Raw genomic sequence first — 27,265 nt, forward strand, 5'->3', positions numbered from 1 at the left:
AAAGTAACTTAACATCCCATATCAAGCAAAATCAAGGAGCAAAGAGGAACCAGATGGAAGACCTGACCTATCTTTGAAACATATACAGTTTGTAAAATGAAACAGCGAAATGCACTTCTTTTTAAAACACACACTAGTTCCTTTTAGAGGCCACTTGAAAATATTTTTACTTCCATAAAAATATCAGATTTTAAGGGAATTGATAACATCCTGCTCATAATTTAGCACGGCATACAAATTAATACAAATATTAGAGTCCTTCTCTAGCTGAGACAACTTCCTGTTGACTCCCTGCACACATGAATGGTGGAAAAACAAGTCACTAAAACAACTCCTGAAGACTTTCCCTCAAATTCTGACATTACAAAGATTCATGTGTTTGTGACTCTGGAAAACGCATCGATCAGCATCTCTGTTAGAGTCGGTTCTAGTTAAGTGTTTCCCAGTAACAGCTAGAGCAGTGTGAGACTACAATAAATATTCTATCTGGAGAAATCCAGTGTTGCATCCATCATGTCAGAGTCAGGCCGCTTGGACTGGACAGGATACCGTTTGAAATAAAAGTTTAATATCTGGCTAGGAGATCTGTCTCATAAAACTAACTGAGAGCAAAGTTTCCTTTTAAATCAGCCTAAATATATTAACACAGCGGTCTGCGCTGCTTGCACAGCACACTGGTTGTGTGTCTCTGTCTGAGCAGGTCCCGCTCAGTAATACCACAGAACACCATTTGAACTTGGCAAGACGGAGAGATTGATGTCTGACACGTCACTGAGCGGAGGACGAGCTGCTGGGCCTCATCTCCCCAGATTGAATTTTTCATGTCGCACTCTCCATTTAGCTGACAAGCCTCTGATATAGTGAGCACGCCGGCAGCTGCTAATGTCTGACATTAAGTGGGAAATGTAGGTTAGAGCGCGCGCCCTGTGAAACGCTCGCAAAAGGCTGTTAAGACAAATCAAGTTGACCAGAGGAGTCCCAGGTCAAATGGAGTCCAACCGAGGAACATTAAAATATCCTATACATGTGGTGTGTGTGTGTGTGTGTGTGTGTGTGCGTGTGTGTGTGTAGGTGGGTGTGTTGTACAGAGGACAAGTAGCAGGTTGTTCTGTGAATCTAAGTGTAACATTGATAGTATGTGACAGCTCACTCAAGTCACAGGCCTCACAGGGAGAAATCACCTTGACCGGGTGAAAGACGGGCACACACACACACACACACACACACACACACACACACACACACACACACACACACACACACACACAACACACTCACCACAGTATGACCAGTCCGACCTGTGAGTTGTGAGAGTAACCTGAATCATGACTGCACAGCAGGGACATGCACAGATATGGCCACTGATACACACTGACCACATTACCAAATACATACAAATATAACCTCTATTAGGGCGTTTATTAAATCTGTAGTGTGCAGCATATTTGGGCCATATTAACAGTATATTTTGAATAAAGCATGTGGGTCTAATTTTATTCAAAACCTTTATTTTCTGAGTTTATTTCCTTGGTATCTTCATGACTCTTGTAGATGCATGTTAAATTTTGTGCAACCGCCAGAACCAGACTGTCACGGAATAACCACAGAAACCTCCCACGCTTATGTGCATCTCAAACTTAGTTGTTTGTGATGAATTATTCTACTGCAAATCAGCAGGCGTGTTGTTGGAGACTGGTACATAGACAACGGCTCACACAGTTTCATGAAAAGGTACAGGTCTCGCTAATAACTCCCCTCAAGACCATCCACTCCTACCGGTCCTCTCCAAAACACAGTGTAACCAGGGCAAAGACAGGGTGCATCATCTTATTTTGATTATGTTTGGCCATAATATGTATGTATGTATGTGGAGCTCTGCATTGTTTTGCTTTCATTACTGACAAACGTGAGGCTGTGGCGAGCAACATGATGATGGAGATTGTTCACATTACATGTTATAGTTGTGTTCCCAGAAACGAAACATTCCCAGATTGTCAGTAGTTGTTCTTGCATGTAAACAGTCAAACGCTAATTGGATTAAATTTAAAAATAATACAAATCAGAAATAAAAAAACATGTTTTCTACTTTAATTCCCCTAACAGTTCCACAGTGGTAATTAATGGCAGATGAATGATATATGGATTTGTGTGATGTGCTATTCTAATACTATTGCACGCAGTCTAATACAACAGTCCTGCAGTAGATCGCACCTTCATGAAGGTTATAATGTTCAGTTCATGTCAAATGTTTCACAAAGGAGTTGAGTCAACGTCATGGTCATTTTGGAGGCTGTTGATCTGCATTGTGCTATACAGAAAGATATTTCAATTATTTTGTCCATCCCATTTATGTCAATGAAGGTAGGCCTCCTTGTGCAGTGCAGTGCAGCTCAGCTCAGTATTATCCTACTGGTGGATCAGCAACAGTCTCAGTAAAAACGGAACGTTATAGCCTTCATGAAGGTGGGATTTATTGCAGGACTGTTGTGTTAGACCGCGTTAGTTTTAGCTAGTTGATCCTAATAAACTCCAAACTGAGTGCACTTACATATGTGAAGCTCAGCAGGTGTCACAGCACCTTCATTTACCTGTTAAAAGAGAGGAATTATATATATAGAGCCTTGCAGAGTGCTCGCTCTCAACCCACTCTGCTCTTTCCAGCGCAAGTGGAGCAACACGGTATTTTTAAATCCAGAATAATCAAAAGAAATGAAGAATGAATGAAGTGCAGAGAGAGAAATGGAAACATTTGATCTGGCCTTAGAGAAGATTGTGCACTAATGAAAAATACAATTAGGCCCTTGGAGGCTTGTCTGCTGCCTCAACACAACAGATTAGTGATTAGACCCAAACAGAGACGTTTCCTCTGGTCTATATTTGTCTCTGCCCCTCCTTCCTTCCATCTCTCCAACGTTGATACCACGGCACTGAAACAAGGCCAGATTGGATATTAACATGCATGTATCACACGGTTGCTGTTCAAGAAACAGCTCCACTGTTGTAGTGTTGAATGCACCGATTCGAATGAAAAGGACTCAGACTCTAAATAAATGATACGTAGTTATCTGCGCCTGCAGGGCTGCAGGCTGTTTTATGGCATTTCAGCAGCCACAGAGAGCCTCGGCTCTGACTTACAGCGCAGCACCAGAGGCTCCTCTGCTCCGTCCTCTGAAAATGTCACGTAACTCGTCAAAGGTCCTTAAAGGTTGTAACATGAATGAGTTTAACGCTCCCTTGTTTCATCATACTATCTCATTATTAACACGTACGGAGGTTGAGCATTGCAAGAAAACGTCTGAGGAGGTTTGACTCAAAGGCCGTTCTCGTGTTGCTGTGGGCATGACGGGGAGGGATGAGGAGTGGTGCAGCACAGACAGACAGACAGACAGAGATAACGTTACACAGCACTCTCCCATTCATACAAAATCATTTTCATTCATACAAATGATTCAAGTCCTGGCTTTCCTCCTCAGACTGAATTGATTTTGACGTCCAGATGACAGAAATATCAAAAACATTAGAAGTTAAATGTATTTATCCCATTTTTTGTATAAGTCTGACGAAGTTATATATTTTTTTGTCTTATTGTCATCAAACCCAATAAAAAGACTTCAACAGTCAACATCAATCAACAGTGTGTTAGAACAGCTCTGTGGCACCCAGGCCCACTGGTTCCCACTGAAGATGTGCAAAATCCAAGAGTCTTAGACCGGGGCTAATTATTCATGTTCTCTCTAATCATTAAAATATTTGCTCTCAAGCTGCGCTCAGATCAGCATTAGACTTTAAAAACTGTTTTTATGTCTATTGACTCACTAATGAGTGTGGAGGTTGGGGGGGGGGGGGGGGGTGTCTTCATAATTATGAGCAACATTGTCAATTTTTATCCAAGAAATAAAAAAAAAAAGCCACAAACATGGAAATAAACAAAATGCACAGTGCTTGTATTTAAGTTTCCTGATCATCTCAAACAGTGTAAACAATGAACTAAATTCAGTGTATTTTATTTGTGAAACTGTGATAACTTTTAAGCAATTAAACGATTTGAGGACACTGATGTAATGATACTGCAAATAGTGCACAGGCCTTATGATGATGATGATGATGATGATGATGATGATGATGATGATGATGTATTATTTACAGCGCTCATCAGAGGCCCAGATGGTCAGGAGAGGAGATGGAAATGAGGAGGAAGAGGAAAGGAGGATGATGCTGGGGGCTCTATGTCCCTACTTGACATTCCCTCTCTCTCTCTGGCTCCCTCTCTTTCTCTCTTCATTAGTGACTAGATAAAACCAGATGTGGACTTCCTTCGCCAGTCTTACACTGTCCTCTCTTTACCCTCTGATGATAACCCCATAAGGTCTCACAGCTGACAGTACACGTCAGAGAGCCATGAGGAGCAAGGAGTCTGCAGAGCTCACAGACAGGGTCGTGTCCAGGCACAGATCTGAGGAAGGTTTCAAGAAACATTTCTGTTGCGTTGAAGGTTCCCAAGAGCACCAATCTGGACTTTATGGCAGAGTGACCAGACGAAGCCTCTCCCAGTGAAAGTTTACAGCAAAGCACCTACAGGACTCAGACTGAGAAACAGCGGCAGGGGCAAGGAGAAAGGTCAGGGTTGAGGGAAAGCTGAATGGAGCAAAGTACAGAGATATCCTTACTGAAGACCTGGTCCAGAGCTCAGGACCTCAGACTGAGGTTCACCCTCCAACAGGACAAGGACCCGAAGCACACAGCCAAGATGACACAGGAGGGGCTTTGGGAAAATAAGGCAAATCAGATTTGATATGAATGAAACTTCAACAAGAGAGAGTGACTCCTAAAGCTGACATGTGGTCAGGTAGATATTTAACTGGAGCGGACTCATCTGCTTGGATTTGTTGGCTCTGCAGAAACACTGTGTCGGATGGTGGGACAGTGGTGATACAGAGTGGAGCTTCTTCCCTCACAAATGATCTTTGGTCGTGTACAGACTCACCAACCATTTTGTCCTGTCATCAAGTTACTCACTGAATTAACGTTGATTAGCGACCCAATAGTTGAGTGGCTGGGGCTCATACCGCAGTTTTCTAAGCAGGTGGGTCCCTGGTTGGAGTCCCGGCCAGCCGGACTCTTTGCTGCACGACATTCCCCTTCTCTCTGTCACTCTTCGCTGTCATGTCTAATAAAGACCTGCCTACCTGATAAAGTTAAGACATATTTTTTTCACTGGTAAAAGTGAGGGTCAGGGTGGGCAAATAAATGAGAAGCTGCTACCTGATCTACACTGATCTTTGCTAATGAAAAAGAGAGAGCACGGATTATTTGGTAAGAGTGTCAAGGCTCAGTGAATCAAATATAAAAGAGATTATGTACTAAAACTGTAGTAGAGAAAGTTTGTCCTCTTTCCTCTCTTTTATCCTCACAGCGTGAGTATTTTTTGTTTTGTTGTTTTTTGTTTTTTTTAATCATCCTGTACATCCAGTGGCAGATCTGCCAGCACTTCTGTAAATACAGGGAAGAAAATAGAAAGGTGCCCAGAGGAGAGACTTAATATATAGGCTCATATTTACACACAGTCACAGCTGTCTGCTGGCTCTGACTGGAGTTTTTAATAAAACATTAGAAGCTTAGGAAAAAGATTCTGAATATTTTTGAAAGTCAAACTAAAATAATGTCGATTTTCAGCATTTTCCTGTGGAAAAAGTTTTTATCTTTATGAACGTCTCAGAGACGCAGAATCGGTTGAGTCAAGGTTCCTGACATCACATGACACTTCCTGCTGTCAGCTAGCTAGTATAAAGTATGGATATTTCATATTAAAAAAATGCCTGAAGACAATTAACAGAGTCCTCAAGGTTGCTTCTTTGAGGATGCAGCACATTTAGTGCAAGTGGAACACACAAATATGTCAGACACAGTCTAAACAGATGCAAAAACCTGCTCTTCCGGGTAGATTGTGATAAAGGTCATTTTATAGATCTGTCATTACTTCACTTCATCAGAGAACTCTAATTTTCCAACCAGCATGTCATTAATGGTTAGCCCATGGCCACGCTGAGTACAAATTTTACTGGAGGGATTATTCAGAGCTGCTTTATTACCTTTTGGCAACTCGGGTCGAACAGAACAAGCTGAAAACACAACATTAAAGTTAGTGTTATCAAACTGTTTCAAACTCATGTGTTATATTATATATTACATATTATATTTATTTTATTATTTGGAATTTTGTTTCTGTCCACCTGATAAATAAGTCCAGTTACAGGCTATAAAAAAAAAAAAAAACAAATCAGTGCTGATTCTCTCTCACTACAAGCAACGCCTTTTCAACTGTTCCTCAGAAGTAAACAACAAAATACGTCATTGTCTTCCAAAGTAACACAATACTGTCTGTTCTGATCTCTGTTAAACGTTATTTGTCAGCACCTTCCAGTGACCGTTCAGTGCTTTGTATGACCGTTTGCTAATCTGTCATTATTATTGTTCGGTTAGGTTTAGGCTCAATAACTGTTAATTAATGTTAGGAAATCATTGTGGTCACGGTTAAAAGAAAATAACATTGATTGTCATTAGAAAATCCTAACAGTGGTTTCCAGTGTCAAACTCACATTATAAACTGTCCAACCACGTCGACCTTCTCCCAATTGTAATGTAGAAGTCTATCATTTTAATCATGATAACGATCTGTTTCATTTAATGTCATATCGTGTTTGCACATGCGTCAGTGTTGTGGTTGCCTGCTAGTTTTACATCACAGTTTCACATTTCACATCTTGGTCGTTTTTAACTATATTTTAACCAGGTGAAGGATTTTAGTCATTAAATGTCTGGATCATAAGCTCTCAGAGCTGTGCAAATGTTAGTAGCAGTTCAGCTCCCACCCCTCCAAGACGTCCTATGTCGGCTAAACAGTGTCAGAGAAACACAGATTTTTAACGTGAAACTGCTCTATTCAGTGTTTTTACCAATTTTAATCACCTGGACCACCTGTGAATAATTCAGCTCCCAATAAAAACCCCAACTGCAGGGAAGGCCATGGTGGTAAAAATTAGATGGTGTGCTTTTAATATAGATTTTTTAATAAAAGGAAAATACCCAAATTATTTATCCTGACTATTAGATATGCACCCCGGGTAGGCTTTAAAAGTACCTCTAAAAATTTGATGACTCACTGATGGTAAGTGACTGTTGTGAGTTTGGATTCAGGGGTAAAATGTTCTCTAATAGTGAAAAGAATATAGGTAAAATTTTGGTTAAACCTCTGTGTGTATTTAATTGCTGCTGATCCGCTTAATGTGGGGCCAATGAAGACAGATGATCTAATCCTTGCTTCTCTCTTCCCTGGCAGATGTATGTGACCTGCACGGTGCAGGCGAAGGGCACTCGTCTGGCCAAACCGGTGCTGTCTCTGGGGCTCATGTGTCTGGCCTTCCTCACCGGTCTGAACCGTGTGGCTGAATACCGCAACCACTGGTCGGACGTCATCGCTGGCTTCATCATCGGCACTGCTATTGCCACTTTCCTGGTGAGACTCACATCCACAAAGATTATCTATGGTGCTGTGGTATGAGACATGACCGTTTTTGAGTTGTGTGTATTACATGTACTGTGCACACATACACACAAAGGCAGATTCTCATGTCCCTCCTTTTCCTGATAGGCTTTTATTAGACAAATAGATTCTCACAAGAAGATTAAAGATTTGTATCTTCAGTTCACAGATTCCAAAAATTAATAGTTTTAAGTTGTTAATAACATAATGTTGGCAGAACTGAAAGGTCTATGGAAGATTTAAAATGTCTCAATTAAAACAAATCCAACTAAATTATAAAAGTAAAGTGATGTGGTGAAAAGTAGTTCCTTTTATGTGTCAAAATTAAATGAAAGACTTAAAAGCAGCTCAATTTCAGACCAAAAATGCAGAACACAGGCAAGGAGACAGTTAAGCAGTTCGAAGGCAAATGTGTTGTTGACTGTGGAGATGTTGAATGGAGTTAAATGGCCTGAGGCCGGGTTGCCAGACAAGGCAGGCAACAGGAGAGACTGGAGTGATTAACCTGGGGCAGGGGCAAACACAGAATTAACATGGAGCAGGCGTTCACAAGGAAAACTAAGTATTTAGCCGTCATGTAAAATACACACTGGTGGATGGAACGATCTGGCAAAGGCTTGAGGGATGAGCTGAGGTTTATATACGGGCATAAGTTGTTGATTTGATTAGAGGATGAGTCGCAGCTGTGCAGGTCAGTTGGCGAGAGAGGAACCTGATAGCCAGGCCCAGCTCCATGCAAACACACACTGAGAGATAGAAGGAAAGGTTAGAGACAAACAACCCACAGAAGAAAAAGGAGAACACAGTGAAGAGGATGGACATGATGAAGGTCCTTGATCTCATGAGGGTCCAGAATAAATGACTGGGGCCCCCGAGACCACCCTTCAGTACCATAGTTCTGCCAATCCGCCAAGTATTGCAGACCCCTGCCCCAGTGATGCACATCTTTGATCCACAATATTACATTTTCAATGAAAGATGAAGATAACCTGACCTGGTTCATATTTGGGAGCTGGAGTCCTGTGTTTATCTGCAATGCCTTTGTTGGTGTCGAGGGATTGAACCATATTTTCTTACAGCAGCAGAGGTGATGTTGGACGGAGGGAACCACTTTGATAAACTGCAATGATGTAACCCAGAATTTCACATGTCTCTGCTTTGACAAAGAGTCTCTGGAGGATCTGTCAGACATGGGAAACATGGTACATCAGGTCTTTAGTGTAGATGCAAATATCATCTAAATACACAAAGACAAAATGGTTGAGGAAATCTTGAGAGCCTAGAAGACAGCAGGTGCATTAGTTCACCAAAAGGGCAAGACCAGGTACTCAAAGTGTGATACGGTGGTGTTAAACTGTTTTCTTCTGTCATCTGTACCACTGCTGGAAAGCACTAAAGACAAAGTACAACTGAAGCTTTATTGTCTGGGGTTTGATGTGTTGGGTCCATGAATCTATGAAAAGTTTTGTACAAATTAATCCAGTAGATTTTAAGAAAAACAACTCTGGATAAGTGATTTAGAGGACAACTGAAAAATTTGCACTAGGGGTAAAGTTAACTGTTGTAGTTGTTGAGATCAGTCCAGATCGAAGTAGTGGACACACATACTGAGCAACATTACCTTCACTACAGCCATGCAGTTTGCATTACCATTTAATCTAATTGCCAGTTATGTTTGATAATGATGATGATAATGATGTGCAATATAATGAACACTTATAGCACATGGCAAATGTGGGCTATTACAGTACAGGTAATTCCACCCTCCCATGTGTTTTTTATCCGGCCTTCGTAAGGGTAACCATCCATCCACCCATCCATTACCTATAGTGCTTATCCTCTGTTGGTTGCAGGGAGGGCTCAAGCCAATCCCAGCTGACACTGGATAAGGGCAGGGTACATCCTGGACAGGTCACCAGTCTATGCCAGGGCTGATATATAGAGACAAACAGCCATCCATGCCTACAGGCAACGTAGAGTCACCAATTAACCTGCTTAATTGCATGTCTTTGGACTGTGGGAAGAAGCTAAACCAGACGCCAGAACATTCTTGCTGTGAGGTGACGGTGCTAACCACTGCAGCACCGAGTTCATTATTATCAGTTAGTTATTATTTTAGGTCATTATCTGATTACTGATAATAATAATAATAATAATAATTTGATACACAACATGAGTACTAATCATTGATTCTTTCATACATGCTCTGTAAACTGCCCATGCACCAAACAGAAGTCTTATTATTTTTGGCCTGAGAAAGGAGTTAGGCATGAGCTAAAGATGAAGAAGGAGCCAGTGGTATCAGAGAGTTTACTTGTACAACATCCAGCACCATCACCGAGTTCAGCTGCACTCCACACAGCTGTCTGATGGAGCGGCCGTCGGTCTCTCTCAGCTGTATGGCTTCACACGTTCTCTCATGAAAAACTATACATCAAGGTTTGTTTTTCCCCCTCACAGCTGTGCTGCGGAACATCATGAAACACACACAGAGTGAGGATGAGTGGACCCCAGATACAGCATGTTCCTTAGCAGCAGCTGAAAGAAAGCAGCCGCAGAAGAAGAGAATCTCTCCCTCCTTTTTTTCCACTGCTCATCCTCTTTCTCCTTTTTGCATTTGACAGAGGAAGGCCACTTTCTCTCTTTTTGCTGTGACCAGAGTGTTTTTAGAGAGAATGCCTCCTTCAGCCTCTTTTCTCAGACCTCCATTAATGTTGGCTTTGTTTAAAAACGCGACAGAGCCATTAGTGATGGACAGATAGGAGAATACAAAGACAACACTCCTTTTAATACCAGAGAAACTATCGCTCTTCTCTCTCCTCTCCTCTCCTCTCCTCTCATTTTAACGTGGCCTGAAACAAATAGCCCTCATTATCACAGACAACAGTGAATCAAAGAGCAGATTGGCCCAGTCTTGGCGTTGCAGGGATCCTTTTATATATGTTGAGCTCAGACAGCTGATATATTGTGAGCAATAAAGCCTTTAAAGGGCCTGCAAATGGACTGTAGTGCAGAACAATCTGGTTTGATAAGTTAAATCCATAAATGAGGTTTTCTACTTCAGAAGAAAAACCAGGAAGTAGATGTTCAGACAGATTAATATGAGGAAATATACCAGCATTTAGGCTATCATAGGATCCTAAAACTATGAACACAACAACACAACACAACATATGTGAATATACAAGTTGAGGCAACGTGGATCTGTATTTACTTCAGTCACTAGTCTGTTATCTGGCTTGTGTTTTTATCATCTTTAATGCAGTGATTATCTTTGGTAAAATAAAATGACGCATGACGAAAAAGTATTTTGATATCAATTCACAATATTGCATCACTTTATCAAATTGCACTTAGGTTGCTTTACAGTGTTTTTGTTTTAAGATCTGAAATGCACTGACGCAACCACAACACTTCATATACATCAGAACGCTGACAACATTTGTCTCCCAACAGTAAAAAACCTAACAGGTCGCATTATGACGAGCCCTCACTTTTATCTTTGATGTAGCTTTGATTTTTTATGATTTGGTTTTTACTGAGATTCTATCACAGCTAAAACAAAAGAATGACACCTGAATCAAAGGAAGAATCTTTTTGGTCCATGTTTACTGAGAAAAAAATACATTTACAGTATAAACATGACATGAAAAAAAAGCATAATCCCGTGTGTAGGTTCTCTGTTTTTATACAGGAGGATGTGAACATGAGCAAAATGGACTGTAAATACGGAGTTTTGGTTGTGGTTAGCATGTGTGTTACCAACTGTTAAAAAAAAAAGAAAAAAAAAAAAAAAGCCATTCGATTTGAAGAGCAGGTTTGCCGTTTTTCAAGTCAATCTTAAAATAATACTCACGTGGCTTCTGTGGGTTGATAAGTTACACCTTGGTGTAAAAGCTTGTCAGATCATTGAACAACATCTGAAATCTCCTCTCCAGCCTCACCCCTTTGCAACAGCCCGCTTCTGATGATTTTTATACATTCCCCCCCCCGACACAATGATGGGTCAGGTCTGTGGAGGTATGAAAGTGCCCAGGGGTTGGGTGTTTTTTTTTTTTCTCTCAAGCTCTCATTCTTCATTCTTCACACAAACACTTCTGTCACTTTTCAGATGAACACCTGAGTGCAGTCAGCTGTGAGAAATATCATCAGTTAGCATAAAAACCTCCTACATTGTTTCTTTCCCTACATTTTAATATTTATTTCTATTTCAACAGTTTGACAGTGTTTCATCACAGGAAAAAAAAAAAAAAAAAAGGTCCAGATAGGGATCACTGCTCCTCCTGGACCTCTCGTCTCATGTGTGATTGACAGATATTAGTCCAAATGGTGCTGACAAAGGGTGACGTCATGATTTATGTTTGCTTTGAACAGCACAGGATTATTACTGGAAAAACGTTCATTTGTCTGATTTTACCTACAGAAGCTGCAAAACATATGATTATATGTGTGCGGTTTGAATTTCAGCTGAACTGGATGGACTGCTGATTATATGTTAAATATGATATACACTGTATATTTGTTTCCAACAGATGTTTCACTGTTACAGCTGTTGGAGCACACACTGGAGCAGCTGTTTGATCAATAACTGTTCTCACATGATAGTTTAGTGCTGTTCATACTCTTGTCAGTGTTTAGTCCAAACAAACCTTGCATTTGGTTTCTTGTTGGGTTGAATGCAGAGGAGCTCAAGAGCAGAAACCTGATTGGCTGTTCGTGTCTAACGACTTTTCTCAAGTTTGCTCGCTGTATGATCTCCACCACCGCCGCCGCCACCCCCCAGCTCTCTGCTCACCCAACTTCAAATTGCTTATTTCATTTTGAACCTCAAAGCCAGGTTTTGGTTCTTATTAGAGGAGCTCATGCGACACCCACATCCATCATAGCTGCAGTTGTACCCCCAGGAAAAAGTCAATACACACATATGTGACCTACATACTTGGGTTACTCTGTTAATCCAACTGAACCACTCAGGAATCTCCGCACTCCTCCGTCACTCCTTGAAATTCAGTTACGCACACATACACATATATATATATATATCTGTCCTCTGCTGTGTTGGTGTCGTGTGTGTGTGCGTGTATCATATTTGCTATGTGTGTTGCAGGTGGTGTGTGTGGTCCATAACTTCAAAGGCAAGTTACTGCTGAGCGAGGAGTCACCAGCGGAGCAGCGGACCAACACGGCCATGCTGAACATGGGCCGAGTGGAGAGTCCTCTGGAGAAGTACATCGCCTCACAGGTTTGTACAACACAACACACACAACTTTTTATGCCCTGGTGTAAGTCAGTCACTGTTGAAATAGTTTATGTCTGCATGAAGTAAATTCTCTTTTATCCCCCAGGGTCAGACTAATATGAACTCTAACACTATTACAAAGATTCACTGATTTCCTCAGAACTTTAAAAGCCTGGTTCAAGACTTCAAACTCACACCCGCCCTTATCTCACATCAAAACACCGAGCTGTGAAGGTGGAGTTAGAAATGGGAGAATCATCAGCTTCCTGTGTCAGAGAAAAAAAATCAATTTGAAACAATGTATGTATGAAATTGATGCGGCTCTTATCAGTGTGTTTCTTTGATTGCCATTAGCTGCTGTGCACACTGATGTAATGAGTCCCTCGCTGCTGCTTGATTTGAAAACTGCTAAAACAACATTCAGGTTGTCATGACAACCCTGTCTCCTAAAAGTCACATTGACACATATAAATAAGTTGCAAATAAGCTGCTCAGATTATGTATTTGAAATCTGTTCACTGCCAAAACAAAATGTTGATACTGAACATATCACTGAACACAATTTGTGGCAACTAAAGTACAGTTATGTTTGTGTAGCAGAACAATCTCAACACAGAGGTCAGTCTACAAGCTTTATCGTCCAACCACATGTTGTGGTCTTCACTAGCTTAGGGGGGGGACTCGCATCATGTGATGACAGGTGGTCGTGGCTCTGTTGGATTATCCATTCGCTGATGAGGATTTTTTAGCTGATTTATTGACATAGTATGTGCCCAACTGAGAATTGAGATCTGGGGAAGGAGACCTGTTGGTTACCCCAAAATTAAGGTTTGTGACTAAGGCTGACTGGGTGTTTGCTATCAGAGCCCCCACAGTCTGGAGCTCTCTCTGAAACCAGATCCTGTAGCTCATTAACTTCCTTTAAATCTTCTTAAAACCCATTTCTTCCTCTTAGCCTTTGATAATGTTTGATAAGTGCTTTATTTATATTGTTGTATTTAATTTTTTCTCTTCACTGTCAGATCAGTTTTATTATTAGTATTATTATTATTATTATTATTACAAGGTGTGGTTGAAAGCTGGGGAAGCAGTAAGTCGACTGAGTTTAGATTGTTCTGTTACACTACTGTTCCTGAGGTAAGGAAAAAATAAAGAACGAATGTCTGGTAGTCTTGATCATGACTTAAAGCTGACTGAACAGGTGGTACTCAGTGAACCTCAGTGCCCTTTGCTTTTTACACCCATCTCATTACACACATCTCCCCAGACATGATGACCAGATGACTATCATCTAGTCATAGGGAAGATGTCACACTTACTTTACTGTAAAAAAAAAAAAAAAAAAAAAAAAAAAGTTACCAGTGAACAGTGTCCAAACAGCAATTATGTTCCCTCCAGTATGTACTCGCAGAGTCAAATGAGTGGTGAGTAAATACATTATAAATGACGACAGAGTTACATGGGACGTTACAATCTCCACCGAAACCCAAACTAGTTAAATGTGACCTGACAGGTGTCACCTGCAGTCGCCCAACAGTGCACGATGCTGTCAGCACAGCAGACTGGAGTAAGGCAGGTTGTGTGTAATCATATACAAAACTTTCATTTCATTCTAAAAGAATTACTTTGATTAATCATTCATCTGATTGACATATGAACATTTTGAATCCTTGTTTGATAGTTTTAAGTCTTGAATCAGGTAAACAGCTAAATATCAAATAAAGTTATTTACTGAGTTTACCTAAATTGAAAACAGTTGTTATTTGCAGCTCTACTCTCACCCAGATATATGTGTCTCTGTCTGACTCAATGCCTTGTGGATATTATCCCACACCTACACACACGCTGCTGTAGGAGACGGATGATGAAGATGAAGAGTCGTGCTACATTAAGGATCGTCTCTTAGCCTTCTTGCGCTGGCTGCGGGGTCTCGATTGGTTCCGCTGTCTCAGAAACAAAAGGCAACAAGCTATGAAGTGGTTTGATGTCTGAGCTTTGCCAAATATCTCTGGACACAGCTCATTGGTTGATTTTGGCCCCAGTCGCTCTTCTGTGTTAGGTCTGCCAGATGCTGTTTTGAGGGAAATAAATGCAGTCATAAGTAGTAGTTCCCAAACTTTTTTCTGCCATGCCCCCTTTAGGAAGTCACCTAACTCCCAGCTAATCCAAAAATGGACAAACAGGTGGGACATGTGTGGAGCCGAGCAAGCATACGCACCCGTTAGCATTGTCACCAATGGGCATCTTGTTTGGAGGCTAACTCAAGGCTAATTCATTTGGTGGATAATTAGCTAGTTAATGAGCTAAGCTTACAATTTAGGTATGGTGGCCACAGACAATGATCTATATGATCTGCTAATTAGTGCTAACATATAATTAGAATAATACTAAAATTTCACTCACCTTAAAAAGCAGAAGCCCTGACCTCCTTACTCTGGCCAAGGTAGCCAACTGTAACAGCACCCACCTGTCACTGACAGCAGCCACGCCTTCAATTATTTCTAACTCGTAGCCTTAATAAAATTCATATGAGTGAGCGATATAAAAATGAACCCCTGTACAGTTGTTATGATGGACAAAATTATAGAGTTAGAGAATTATAGAGACCAAAACCATTTTTTGTACCAGACTGTACAATTAACGTGTCACTGCCATGGTTACAGTTTGATTTGGAAAACATGAGTACTTAATAATGATTAGATAACACCTAAAAAGGAATTTGGGTGCTTTAGAAAACTCTGAAACCAGCTGTTTGTTTACTAAACAGTGCAGTGCAGAACGTGAGAGATGTATCTGCTCTGTGCCATGACTGCATCCTCCTGAGACACATGCTGTCATTAGAGGGACTTGTGTTATCTTACAATGTTAGAACCGTGTGGCAACACAAACCTGTAGGATTAAGTACCACATGGCAGAAGATAATACACATACAAGAAGCTTTCACTGGCTTTCTTGTACAAGAAATAATGCCAAGACTACACAAGTGTTCAAACTTTGCCAAAGCAACCAAATCATCACCCCACAGAAACTGTTTAAAATTTAAAATTGGCAGCTATTAACATGAATTAGTGAACAGCAACATCAACAATAAGAACACTGGGAGTTCTACTGTTTGAATATGTAAGTGCCTCTGAGGTTTTTCTGACATCCTTTCCTCTTCTAATTTAGTCATTTAGGTCAAATTCAACATGTGTGTATGGACATGTTGTCACTAATACTGCACACTTACTTTCAGCGACAGACACATTTAATACTTATAACAGTACACACTATCAGTCAGTGGTTTCATCTAAAAAATATATTATTCTTGGCATTTAAAGATAATTCTGCCTTACTACAACATTATTTTTTCTGTCAGTAACTGTATTCATCACTTGATAGAAGAGGTGAAAAGACAGGTTGAAAAATAAAAACTAAAATAAAAAAAAAGTTCAACAGTCAACTTATTGCCTATACTATCTGTTGTAAACATCCATCTCATTATACAGACAATTAGAAAGTGCTTTCATTCTGACCTGCTCACACAGTTCTCATTACCTCCGCCAGGGAGGTTATGTTTTCACTTTTTTTATGCAAAAAGTACTGAACCAATTTGCACTGAACTTGGAGAAGGGAAAGATCATGGGTCAGGGAAGAATCCATTAAATGCTGGAGCAGATCCAGATCTATTTACTTTACTATGAATTTTATTATTTTTTTTAAGTCTGGTGTGTGTTGTTTGACATTGGCCTCGGTGCAGGTCTGCGCTCTCTTCTAGTTCATTAAATTTCTTTCAACCTTTATTTATACGGAGTATAAATATAAAAGCCCCATTGGGACAGGATTAACATTACAGGGAGAGGCGTGGAATGAAATATTCACTGTGCTCCTCTGTGATTTAACTCACTGTTTCAGACAGCATTTTAACCATCAGGTTATTACAAGATATGGTCTGTATGGGTACCTACAGTACGTGGAGCTGATTTTCAGCAGAACAAAGCCAAAGACAAAAACCAAAGGGCTTCCCAGGAGAGCTGGAGGACAGGCAAATCATATTCCTCTGAGTCAAAATACAGTCAAATGTTAACACACAGACATGACACAGACACATATTGACATAAGTTGGTGTGACTTACACTTCCTGAGTATATTATAATCTCGAATGTCCATCTCAAATAAACATCCTTAAATCCGCTTAGAAATCTAAGGAAGCCGAGAAAGGTCATACTAGCAATTTTTTTTTTCATCCCGTTATCTCAAGATAATGACATGTAATCAGGAGAAAATTATTTTTTGTTATTCCAAGATAACGACACATTATCAGGATGTAAATATTATTATTTATGTCGAGATAACAAAATAATTATCCCGTTTTCTTGAGAAAACCTGATAATGTGTTATCTCTAGATAACTAGTTTATGACGGAATTAAAAAAAAATTTGCGTGTATGGCTTTTCTCAGCTTCCATTGAAAAGTCAGCCTCTTAATTTGCCCGAGACACATCAGGGCTAACAAAATAATCCAGCGATAGATACATCACAACAAGAACTGCAACTCGCTAATCCGGCCCAGTTTTAATTGTGCCAATTTGCCAAATTGTAAACAAATATAGACCAAAAAAAACCCATCTGGACCAGCCGCGACCCCCATCTTCGAACTCAGCCTTCATTTTGATCTCGACTACACACCTGTAAAGTTTCATGACTATATCTTGCCTGGTTGTGATGCTGTCGAGCTGACAAAAACCTGTTCACAGACACAGACAGACATATACAACAGCTGCCAAAGTACTCTGCGGTAGTTCCTGCTACAGTAGGTGTCTCCAGGACACAAGGTGGAAACAATACCAGCCCTGCTGTCACTAACCGATACCTACGCATAGCACATCCGAGGAGCTTTTACGGGGGTTTGCCCTCAGTAAAACAGTTGGCAATAGCAGCTGTAATTATTACTGAGGTGACCAGACCAGGTAATGTTAAAATCAGTCTCCCGTGTAGACATGAATCCAGTCCAAATGGAGCTTAAGACAGACGTACTAAATTATAAATAAAAGACAAGAAAGATAAGAATACAAATGTGAAAGATCAAAGGACATCAAACCAGTTCGCTTCTGGATATGAGCCTTTGCTGCATGTCCTTCACCATCTTTCTCCCATCACTTTCTCTCATCTTTTTTATGGTCCTTTTTTAAGCCGTAAAAATTCCACAAAATGTGACTATAAATGGATGAATCTCTGTCTGTCTGTATTCCGATGTCACCACGATTCAGTGAATACAGTGTTTTCATTTTACAAAAAATAAGAATAAGTGGAATTTTCCTTGATCATATCTGTGTATATTGGTCAAACCCTGGTCAAACCCTGTCCCACTGACTGCCCATCTGTTGGGGTGATCACCCTCTCGTCCCACGGTCACCAAACCAGTTTGTATCCAATGAAGCTAAAAAGAGGAAACTAAACTGTCCAGAGTATTTGACATGTTTGGGTTGAAGTGCTTTCTCTTTGCATCGTAGTGAAATCTCGGTGTGTTTCTATTAACTCTATTCTGCTGTGTTCTCTTTTCTCATCCTCCTAACAAGATACACATTTAGCAGTGAAATGTAGGCAATACACAGCTCCTATCTGATGATTCAATTCACTGCCTCCTGCTGAAAGAGCCTGCGCTTTGGTCGTCTTACAAAGAGCAGAAAATCTCACCAGTCTCACCTCGGCGACGACAGGCTCAGTGGAAAATTGCCCGCTCTAAAAATAGCTCAGCCTAAAAGATGCCTGCAAGCTAAACAAGCCACGGTGAACAAAATGCCATGACAGGAAGGAACCTCTGAGCAGCTGCAAAAAAAAAAAAAAAAAGAATCACATGCTTTTATTTTGTTGTTTTTTCTGCTTTAGTGGAGTGGAATGATAACACTCTGTCTCTGCCGCATGCTGAAACCGGCTTGAAGACGCCGGAGTCATATATTTATCACTGGCTAAGTATGATTTGCCTGAAAGATAAATGCATGAAACAATCTAATGATTTGATCTGATTGTTGTAAAAAAAAAAATAAAATCTGCTCTGTCGAAAATTGGAACAGATTTCTTGTTGGATTTAATGAAACACCCAGGAGAAAATCTAGTTTTGAAGGGTGAATTATTGCTTGCTTTATTAGAAATACAACATGAGCAAACTGCCACATGTGGGAGATATTTCCTCTGATATAAATGCTAATATCTCTCCTCAGTCAAATGAAAAGTCTGAAATCCATACCAGTTCATTTGTATGTATGACTGGCTGACAGTGTGTGTCATGCCGTATGTTGTATAGTTCAAATATGTAATATACACACAGTAGCATTGAAGATGTCCTTGGTGATAATAAGCACAGAGCTATTTGAGTCCTTCATGGTGAAATACAGATAAGAGAATTCTTTTACATGAACATGTATCATCAGACTGATGATATTCATAAAACTTGGTCAGCTTTCATAAGCAGCTGCAGTGTGGTGTCAACCTCGTATTGGATATGGTATATTAGTATGTTGTCAGTTCATTAATCCTCATTATAGGGGATGAGATCAAGGAGGAGGCTACTCAAACACCCAGGAGGACAAATCTCTGGCTCGAACCGGCAACTTCAACAGACCGCTGCATGGGATCATTTCACCAATTCCCACCAGTATATCGTGGTCTGCTACATGCCAAGGGACATATAGCACCATGGAACTGATCACAGTGGAGAATCATTAAGAAATAAGGATATGATACTAAAACTAGAATGGCACAGGTATCTGAACATAGAGCATGAGAGACAGGGGTGATTGTAGCTCAGGAGGTAGAGCGGGTTGAATATATTCTAAATGACTATATCACAAACATCCAGAACAAATTGTCACGTAATGGTTTTAAGCCGCGGGCATGAAATTCTCGGGTGTTTTGCTACATCGGGTCGTTCACTAATTAGAAGGTCAGTAGTTTGATCCCCGGCTCCTCCAGGCCACATGTCGAAGTGTGCCCTTAAGATACTGAACTCCACGTTGCCCCTGATGCCTGACCCAGCAGTGTATGAATATGTGATGTGTGTATATATATATATATATATATATATATATGTATGTATATATATATATATATATATATATATATATATATATATATATATATATATATATATGTATGTATGTATGTATGTATATATATATATATGTATATATATATATATATATATATATATATACGTATGTATATATATTTACCATTTCTTGTCTAAGTTGCATATGTAGGTAGAATATCAGCAGCAAATCAAAGGTCAGTGTGACACACCACTCTCCACTGGCATATGTCTTTAAATCAAGAGTGCCTCCATAATCAGAGACGTTTCGGACTTCATATCACTCCAAAAATAGACCCACTTCTTATAGATAGTGGAGCAGGAAAAAAAAAAATAACAGTCACATGTGAAACGTTCTGCTCACAATCGACTGGAATTTGGCTCACTAGCTGAAATAGCAGTGGCTCATTTCCCAAAATTAAATTAGAAAACTCGACTGAGAAACTAAGAAGATAATTATTTACCTGTCTTCCAGGGACACGACCGTGCAAAGGTCTCACTGCATCACTTTTCTCTTCAATTATGTGACCCCTGTACTGTGCACACAAACAGAAATGTGTGGTGTATCTATTTATATAGAAATGGATCCAGGTGATATAACAAATATAATCTAAATGAGTATATTGCAAACATTGAGTACACATTGACATAATTGTTTTAAGGCATGAAATTCGCTTTGGCGCTTCACTTCTCTGGCTCTCTCCTATGGCTGTCTCCCTCTCAGATCCAGAAAACTCTCCTGGGTGTGTGTGTGGGTGAGATGTGTGTGTTTTGGTATCTGGAGCTGAGAGAACTGGAGAGAGTGAAAAAAGTGAAGCGACAAGGCCAGTTTATTCATGTTGACAAGCAGTCATTGAAAATGGAGGCGGATGATCTGGTACAGAGAAGAAACAGCGCTGGGTTAAACGTCTTTCTCAGGGATTCTGGTTGAACACACTTTTTGTTGCTTTGAGCTCTGTTTTTGTTGTGATTTCCCCCTTTTAGGAAATTTTAAATGGAGACCACTAATGAATGTTCAGTAAACAAGGATGCGTTTAATGCACAGAAATGTCGCAGGGACTAGAACCATCATACTGCTGTGATTTTATCCTTTAACAGGTTAAATTGTGCATTTATGAAGAGGAGATCTCAAAATGTCAAGATATATTGTGTATCAGAATAGAGCCTAACAATATTGTGATATTATTTATAGTCCATATTACTCAGCCCTATATATAATAATTCATAAACTTCAAAACAAACTTTAATCCTACATTTTAGCATTTAAATAAACAACCAGTGCTCTGTTTTTTGTTTTTTTTTGCCAAGGACAGTCTGAACAGGACACTCTCTCCTCTACTTCGCTCTGTAGCTACTTGAGGAAACAGAGAGAGTAAAGCACTCTCTAGGCTTCCACCCTCCCCCTCATCCTCATCCTCTCTTACTCCACAGCCAAACACACACTGAGGTTGGATTAGAAAATCAAAGCTTCTAGTCTCCATGAACAACCCCCCCACCCCTTCTGAGTCTTACTGGCATTGTTTTAAATGCTGTGGTGGCCTGAGCCTGTTTCTCTTTTAAATGCTTTCATATACAGTATGTTCAGGACTTCATGAGAATGATTGCAGTGCTATGATGGTGTGTTTTGGAGTTGGAAAATGCCATTATGTTTTCTTAACCTGCTGTATTTTCCATAAACGTGGCCTCTCTGATTCTATGGGTTGCGCTAACTTCCTCCATTGTAGAGATTTTGGGAAATGATGAATGATGCTGTGCAAAGTAAACACAGAAAGTAACGAAACTAGCACCCTGGAATAATGACTGTGGCTAACTGCATATAGGCATCTACACCCGGGTCAGCTGTTCTCCACAACAGAGGTGGTGAACCCAGAGAGTCACAATGGCCACACATTTTATGGGAAATAAACCAGGTTGAAAAACGTCAGAATTTGCATTTAAACATCTCCAGATTTGAAACCTCTTTCTATCTTTTTTTCCTGCTGTGAAATCCATCTTAAGTGATTCTTTTATTTGGACTCTTCCCTCATACAGTAGATATATTTATGGAGACATGAAGGAAATGTTTGAGGTTTAAATTATTAGTGGAGGGATTTATCCGATTAAAAGTGTCCTGATTGATCAACCTAAATTTCTTCTTTCCACTATTCTGATTTCGCTCTCATGTTCTTCCCTCCCTCCCCTGTAGAATCACATCGCCTTCGCTGAGGTCACATGACGTGGAGTCGGCTGTGTGGCAGACCCATTGGACGTCCACGCTCTTCACCGTCCAATCCAATTAGCTGGAGCGCAGCGCTAAACCCATTCTCTGTGTGTGTCTGGTCTGCGGTATGTTGTTTCTATGTCGTCTTCATCAGGCCCCTGTTGTCATTTGCAGCTTCTTGTATTTAAAGAAAAAAAAAAAGATGAAAGAAAGAAAGAAGAGTCAGTGACTCAGCAGGACAGGTTGCTTCTGCGTTCTCCATCTATGCACTTTCTCGGGATCCTTGACAGAATCCAGCTTGTTCTGAGGCAGAACCCAGAGCGGACTCGTTGCACACTGTGGGACACTAGAAGAACAAGCGACATGCACCATCTCAACTCTGCCTAGGGTCAAACATTTTCTCATGGTTTGGTGTATTTTGTGTGTGAAACAGCATTGTTCCAGTAAGATGGCTGTAAGGAAAACTATCCAGTCACTACGTTGAGCCAGAGTATCCGGACGTTTCTTGTAAAGTTGATTTCCTCTTTTCAGCTTCTGTTATGGCTGTTATCACATCAGCTTTACAACATTCAGAGGAGTGCTGTGAATATCAGGATATGACACTGACCTCTGGGCCCATATTTATCACAATAATTAAGCTGAAATATTAAACCTAAATACAATAAAAGTAAAAATCCTTTAATAATCAACTTAATTTCTTTTTATTTAAAGTGCTGCTTAATTTAAGATAACTCCAGAGTGGGCTTAAGTTGCTTAAGGGTGGCATCTTGATGTCCTAGATGCAGAGAGAGGAGAGCACTGTTCATTATATCACTGGCCATGAGGCACAAAACATTAACTCAGGCAGTAGGAGTTAAGTCCAGATGTGCTTTTTTGTGTGTTACTCAGGAGTGCAGCTGACAAGGATGAGGGCCTGATCAAGATGTAATGTCAGTGCTGACTGGGTTTACCTTGTGGAGGCAAAATAAATCTGAGCAGGGTTTTCATGTAAAGCACTTTGGTGACACAAAGTGTAACAGTTGCTTAATTACATGAATAAAAGCCTTGTGATTGTTTAAAGTTGCATTATAAACACATATAATGAGTTCAACAAACTTACCTACCTGTTATGTCACTGTCAAACCTTTATGAAGTTTTTTTGATGCTGTATTAAGATTAAAATATTATTTATTATGCATTTATTAACAGTAAACTAAGCTGTTACGTACCAGATCTAAAGTGAGAACAATGCCTTATTAAGGTTAACAAAGCCTGTATCATTCACACAGTGAAATCAGTCAAACAGTTAACTATGTTTGTCACAGCTCTACATGTTGTCAAGATTGATAAAATGTGAATAAAAAATGAAATTTATATACAATATGTATACATTTTAAGACAGCTCAGCATTATATAAAACATAGCCTCAAACGGGCCTTTAAAAAAAAATCACAATTTTAATTTGTTAAACTCAATAAATGTATTTGTAATTTAAAAGAAAACACTTTTATTTATGTTCTTAAGCATTCAATGAATTGTTTCTTGTAGGTGCTTATGAATGTCTTATGATTTAACAATAGTGTTTATAATTCTATTATTAACACTTACTGTCTTATTAAGGCAAATAAGATCTATAAGGCCTCATCACCTATTGAATGAAGGTTAAAGGATCTTCATATAAAGCGTTATCTATTAGCCAAAATATATTAAGAGAAAAATGGAAACATAATTGTAGCTCCCATCAAAATATAATTTCTACTCACCTTGTGGTAACCCCGATGGCTTTCTTTGTGAGAAGAGTCTGTCTCAAGAGACAGTTGAATTCTGCCTCAAGAATAATTCTTGTAACTGTGATAAATATGGGCTCAGATCAAAGTAGCAAATCAGGAGAACTGCTAACTTCATGTGTTTGTAGTTGTGTGTCAGTTTGTTCTCCTGACATCTCTGAGGTTTTAGGGTGTGTGTGTACAGAATATATGCAGTGAACTCCAACCAATGAAAACGCTATACACTCTGACTGTCAAGGGTTTCTTAGCCACATGAGACAATCACTACCCCCCTCTGTCTTTCTCTTTATCTCTCTGTTTCTCTTTATCTTTCTTTCTTGGAGATTTTTTTCCTCTTTTCTCAGAGATAGTATTTGTTCGTGGCCTGTGTTATAAAACAAGAGACATGGAGACATGCTGGGCTGCCTTCATACTGGGGCAAGACAGTCTCTATTAGTTCCATCGCACAGCCAGTCAGGACACGGTCACCTTTGATCATCGGCAAGGCTGCAAGTGTTTTTGTTGCACTATTTTTTCTCATGTAGCTCAATGTCACATTAAACATGAAAGAAACGTTTTGCTGGAATCTGATTCTTTTAATGTATAAATGTTTTGTGTCAGTGAAAAGTCAGAAATATTCCTATTATACTGTTTTTTTATTAGAAGGCCTGAACCCTTTTTCATCTTTGTTGAATTTGTCACATTTAATGGGACATTCAGAAAATCTTGTTTGCTGTCTTCCCCAGAGTCAGATGAGAAGATTTATTGTCACCCATTTTTATCTCAGTGCATACAGTACAAAATCAGGTCCAAGATGTATTTAGCCTAGCCTAGCACAAAGACTGGGTGGAAGGGGAAATGTTCAGTTATGATTTTATTTTTGTCTTTCTTCTTCTTTGATATTATGTGTAGTCATATCACCCATCTTCTCTTTTTATATGTTAAATGCAAGATATAAAGATACATAACTTAAAATAACTTTTTTTCTCTTTTGATGTAGCTCGACTATCTCTGTACTGGACACGCATAGAGGATTTCCATATTCTCATGTTACTCTAAGTAAAACAGAAATCACATTAAAGACAGTAAAGGACACATTGAAACAGCTGATGTTTGGCATTTGGATTCGATAAATGACATAAACCTGCAAATGATCTATAGTTTTTATATCATCATTTAACAAAACCACTTGGCTTTGCTCAGCCTGTTAGTCTTTTTTAGCTCATTTGTTTTGAGATCAGAGTCTCTGTCGTCAACACCTGTGGAAAGCTGTCTTTAAAGTTGTTTTTAAAGTTCACATCTGTGTATTGATATACAAGATATAAAAAACAAGGAGATATCAGCAGACATGTAGATATTGAGCTTTTCCAGCTACCTTGCTAATGGCACAGAGTCAAAACTATTTCATCATGTAGTGGAGAGATTTTTTTCCCATTTTTCATTGGTTCTCATTGTTGAGAGAAACTGATGCTTAGCTCTCCAACTGTAAATGCACTACACTGCGGAGCTAGCTAGCTCATAAAAAGACAGCAGACAGACAAAGCTAGCAATTTACTGGCGATCGTAGTGGAGCATTTAGCAGCTTTTTTTTTTTTTTTTTTCCGCAGGATTTGATAGAGACCAAACCAGAGCTAAAAGTGACTTACATTCATGAATGCTAATGTTGCTCCGTGTCTGCTGAATCTGAAAGTAGATTAACCATAAAAAAGGTTAGCCATTCAAAACCAGTGATGTGTAGTGGCTGTGTGTCTTTTAGGTTGTTTTGATGTCATTCTTTCCCCTAGTGGCCATAAGTGAATAAATGCAGCTTTAACAGACTCATTATTTCAATTAAGTAACTACTGTCCTTAAATAATTGCTTTAGGCAGTAACTAATATTAACGTTGGCGATAATTGGACATATATATTGTAACTAAGTCAAAGCGCCATCTGTATCTCGTCTGTGTTGAATCATACTTTTTCGTAGCAATAATTGTCAGGGTTTTTTTTTCCCATCTGGAGAGAGGAGAAGAACACAGTGAAGGTCGAATTCAGTTTCCCCCTCAAATCTCTATTTTTGTAAAAATCACTGAAGCACTTATGAAAAAAAGGACACCTGGCAGGATCATGCAAAAAGCAGCACTTTAAATCAAGATGTAACTCCTCTCATTGCTAATGAAACGGCTACCAACATCTCTGCTGCTTGAAAACAAACATCACACACAATATTCAGGGCTCCAAGAAAAATGAAGTCTGCTCAAATGTGCATTGCAACAGCTACTGAACTATCCTAGTATATTTAAAGGAAAAGAGAAATGTAAAAATGTATATGTTCAAAATTATAAATATAAATATAAATATATATATATATCCTTTTGGTCATATTCTACATTAATGCTGTCTATTTTCGTATGACTGTGCACTGTGTGAGTGTTCACAATATCTTTTATCCCTCAGATAACTGTTATTGCTTCTTCATGTTATTTTACTGAAATGAGGTATATTTCATGTTATTGTTCAAAGTTACAATTACATTTTTATACTGTGTTTTGTGAATAGTGACACTCATGTTGTTATGTTATGTTTTGTTATCCCGTTGTAATGAGTTCATTCTGAGACATAAGTCATTAACTTTTCTAAACTGGTGGTTTTTGTCTATTTCCACTCTGTCATGTTTTTTTGTTTTTGTTGTTTGTTTTTTTTTTTTTTTTTGCCTATAGTGAATCATTTTTTATGGATGTTGTTGCTCTTCTTCTATCCCAGTTTTTTTTTTTATTATACATATTTCTTTTTAAAAATTCTCTTCAACTTGAGTTCAAATTGTGACCTTTTACACTGTAGAAAAAAAAAGAAATTTACAGCTTTTGAATAAAAAACAATGAAAGGACTCAAACATAAATTCTCTTTCTTCTGTTTGAAATGCAAAGTCAACTAATATTTGGGCTCTGTGCATTCCAATGTTTTTAAGTTTTATGAGAATTTAAGATATTACAAGATGTTTTTCAAGCCTCCACAGCTACAGTTTCCCCTTCAGCAGTGTATTTTCTAAAATATGGCTGTTTCAACAAGTCCTTGAAACTAAATGAAAAAAATATGTTGTTTCCAGAAGTCCAAAGAAATTGTTTCCTGGGCAGGTCAGTATAATACTTCAAAGCAAAAAGTAGGGTGAGCTAAGTAGGAAAAAATAAAAAAATAAAGTGAAAAATTGTCATTGGCTCACTTTCTGTTCTTGTGGGTTTGATGAGGTCAGTTGTCCAGAACTTCAAGTCTGGAAGTTTGTCCGTGTTAAACAATAAATCGTTTTTATGATGTAACAGCACAATGGTAAAGGTTTGGTTGGGTTTAGGGACAGAAATAACTGATTGTGGTTGAGGTTAAAATTACTATTTTGTTAAGGTTGGTGGACCTTTATAGGGGATGAGGAAATGGTTTGGGCGGGAAATGAACAGAAGTCTCCCATGTTAATCTTGTTTCAATATTTTGTTGACCCATCTTTT

At 39.2% G+C, this 27,265-nt stretch overlaps 1 protein-coding gene across 3 annotated transcripts in view; it reads left to right on the forward strand.

Moving 5' to 3' along the window:
• The window catches only part of LOC139625524 (phospholipid phosphatase-related protein type 5-like), a 104,972-nt gene extending 78,317 nt beyond the window's left edge, over positions 1–26,655 (forward strand). For 2 of the 3 annotated variants that reach the window (XM_071485576.1, XM_071485574.1), the window contains 3 exons: positions 7,337–7,513; positions 12,648–12,782; positions 14,634–16,507. In XM_071485576.1, coding sequence (XP_071341677.1) covers positions 7,337–7,513; positions 12,648–12,782; positions 14,634–14,771 — 450 coding nt within the window. In that variant the 3' untranslated portion in view covers positions 14,772–16,507. Of the gene's footprint in view, positions 1–7,336; positions 7,514–12,647; positions 12,783–14,633; positions 16,508–22,029 lie in introns of those variants that run through there. The other variant, XM_071485575.1, reaches the window with a different exon arrangement.
• The last annotated feature ends 610 nt before the right edge of the window (positions 26,656–27,265 follow it).

The sequence above is a fragment of the Trachinotus anak genome, unplaced genomic scaffold (genome assembly GCF_046630095.1).
Source record: "Trachinotus anak isolate AG129_WGS33_773 ecotype Australia unplaced genomic scaffold, CSIRO_AGI_Tana_v1 ptg000009l, whole genome shotgun sequence".
Lineage (NCBI taxonomy): Eukaryota > Metazoa > Chordata > Actinopteri > Carangiformes > Carangidae > Trachinotus > Trachinotus anak.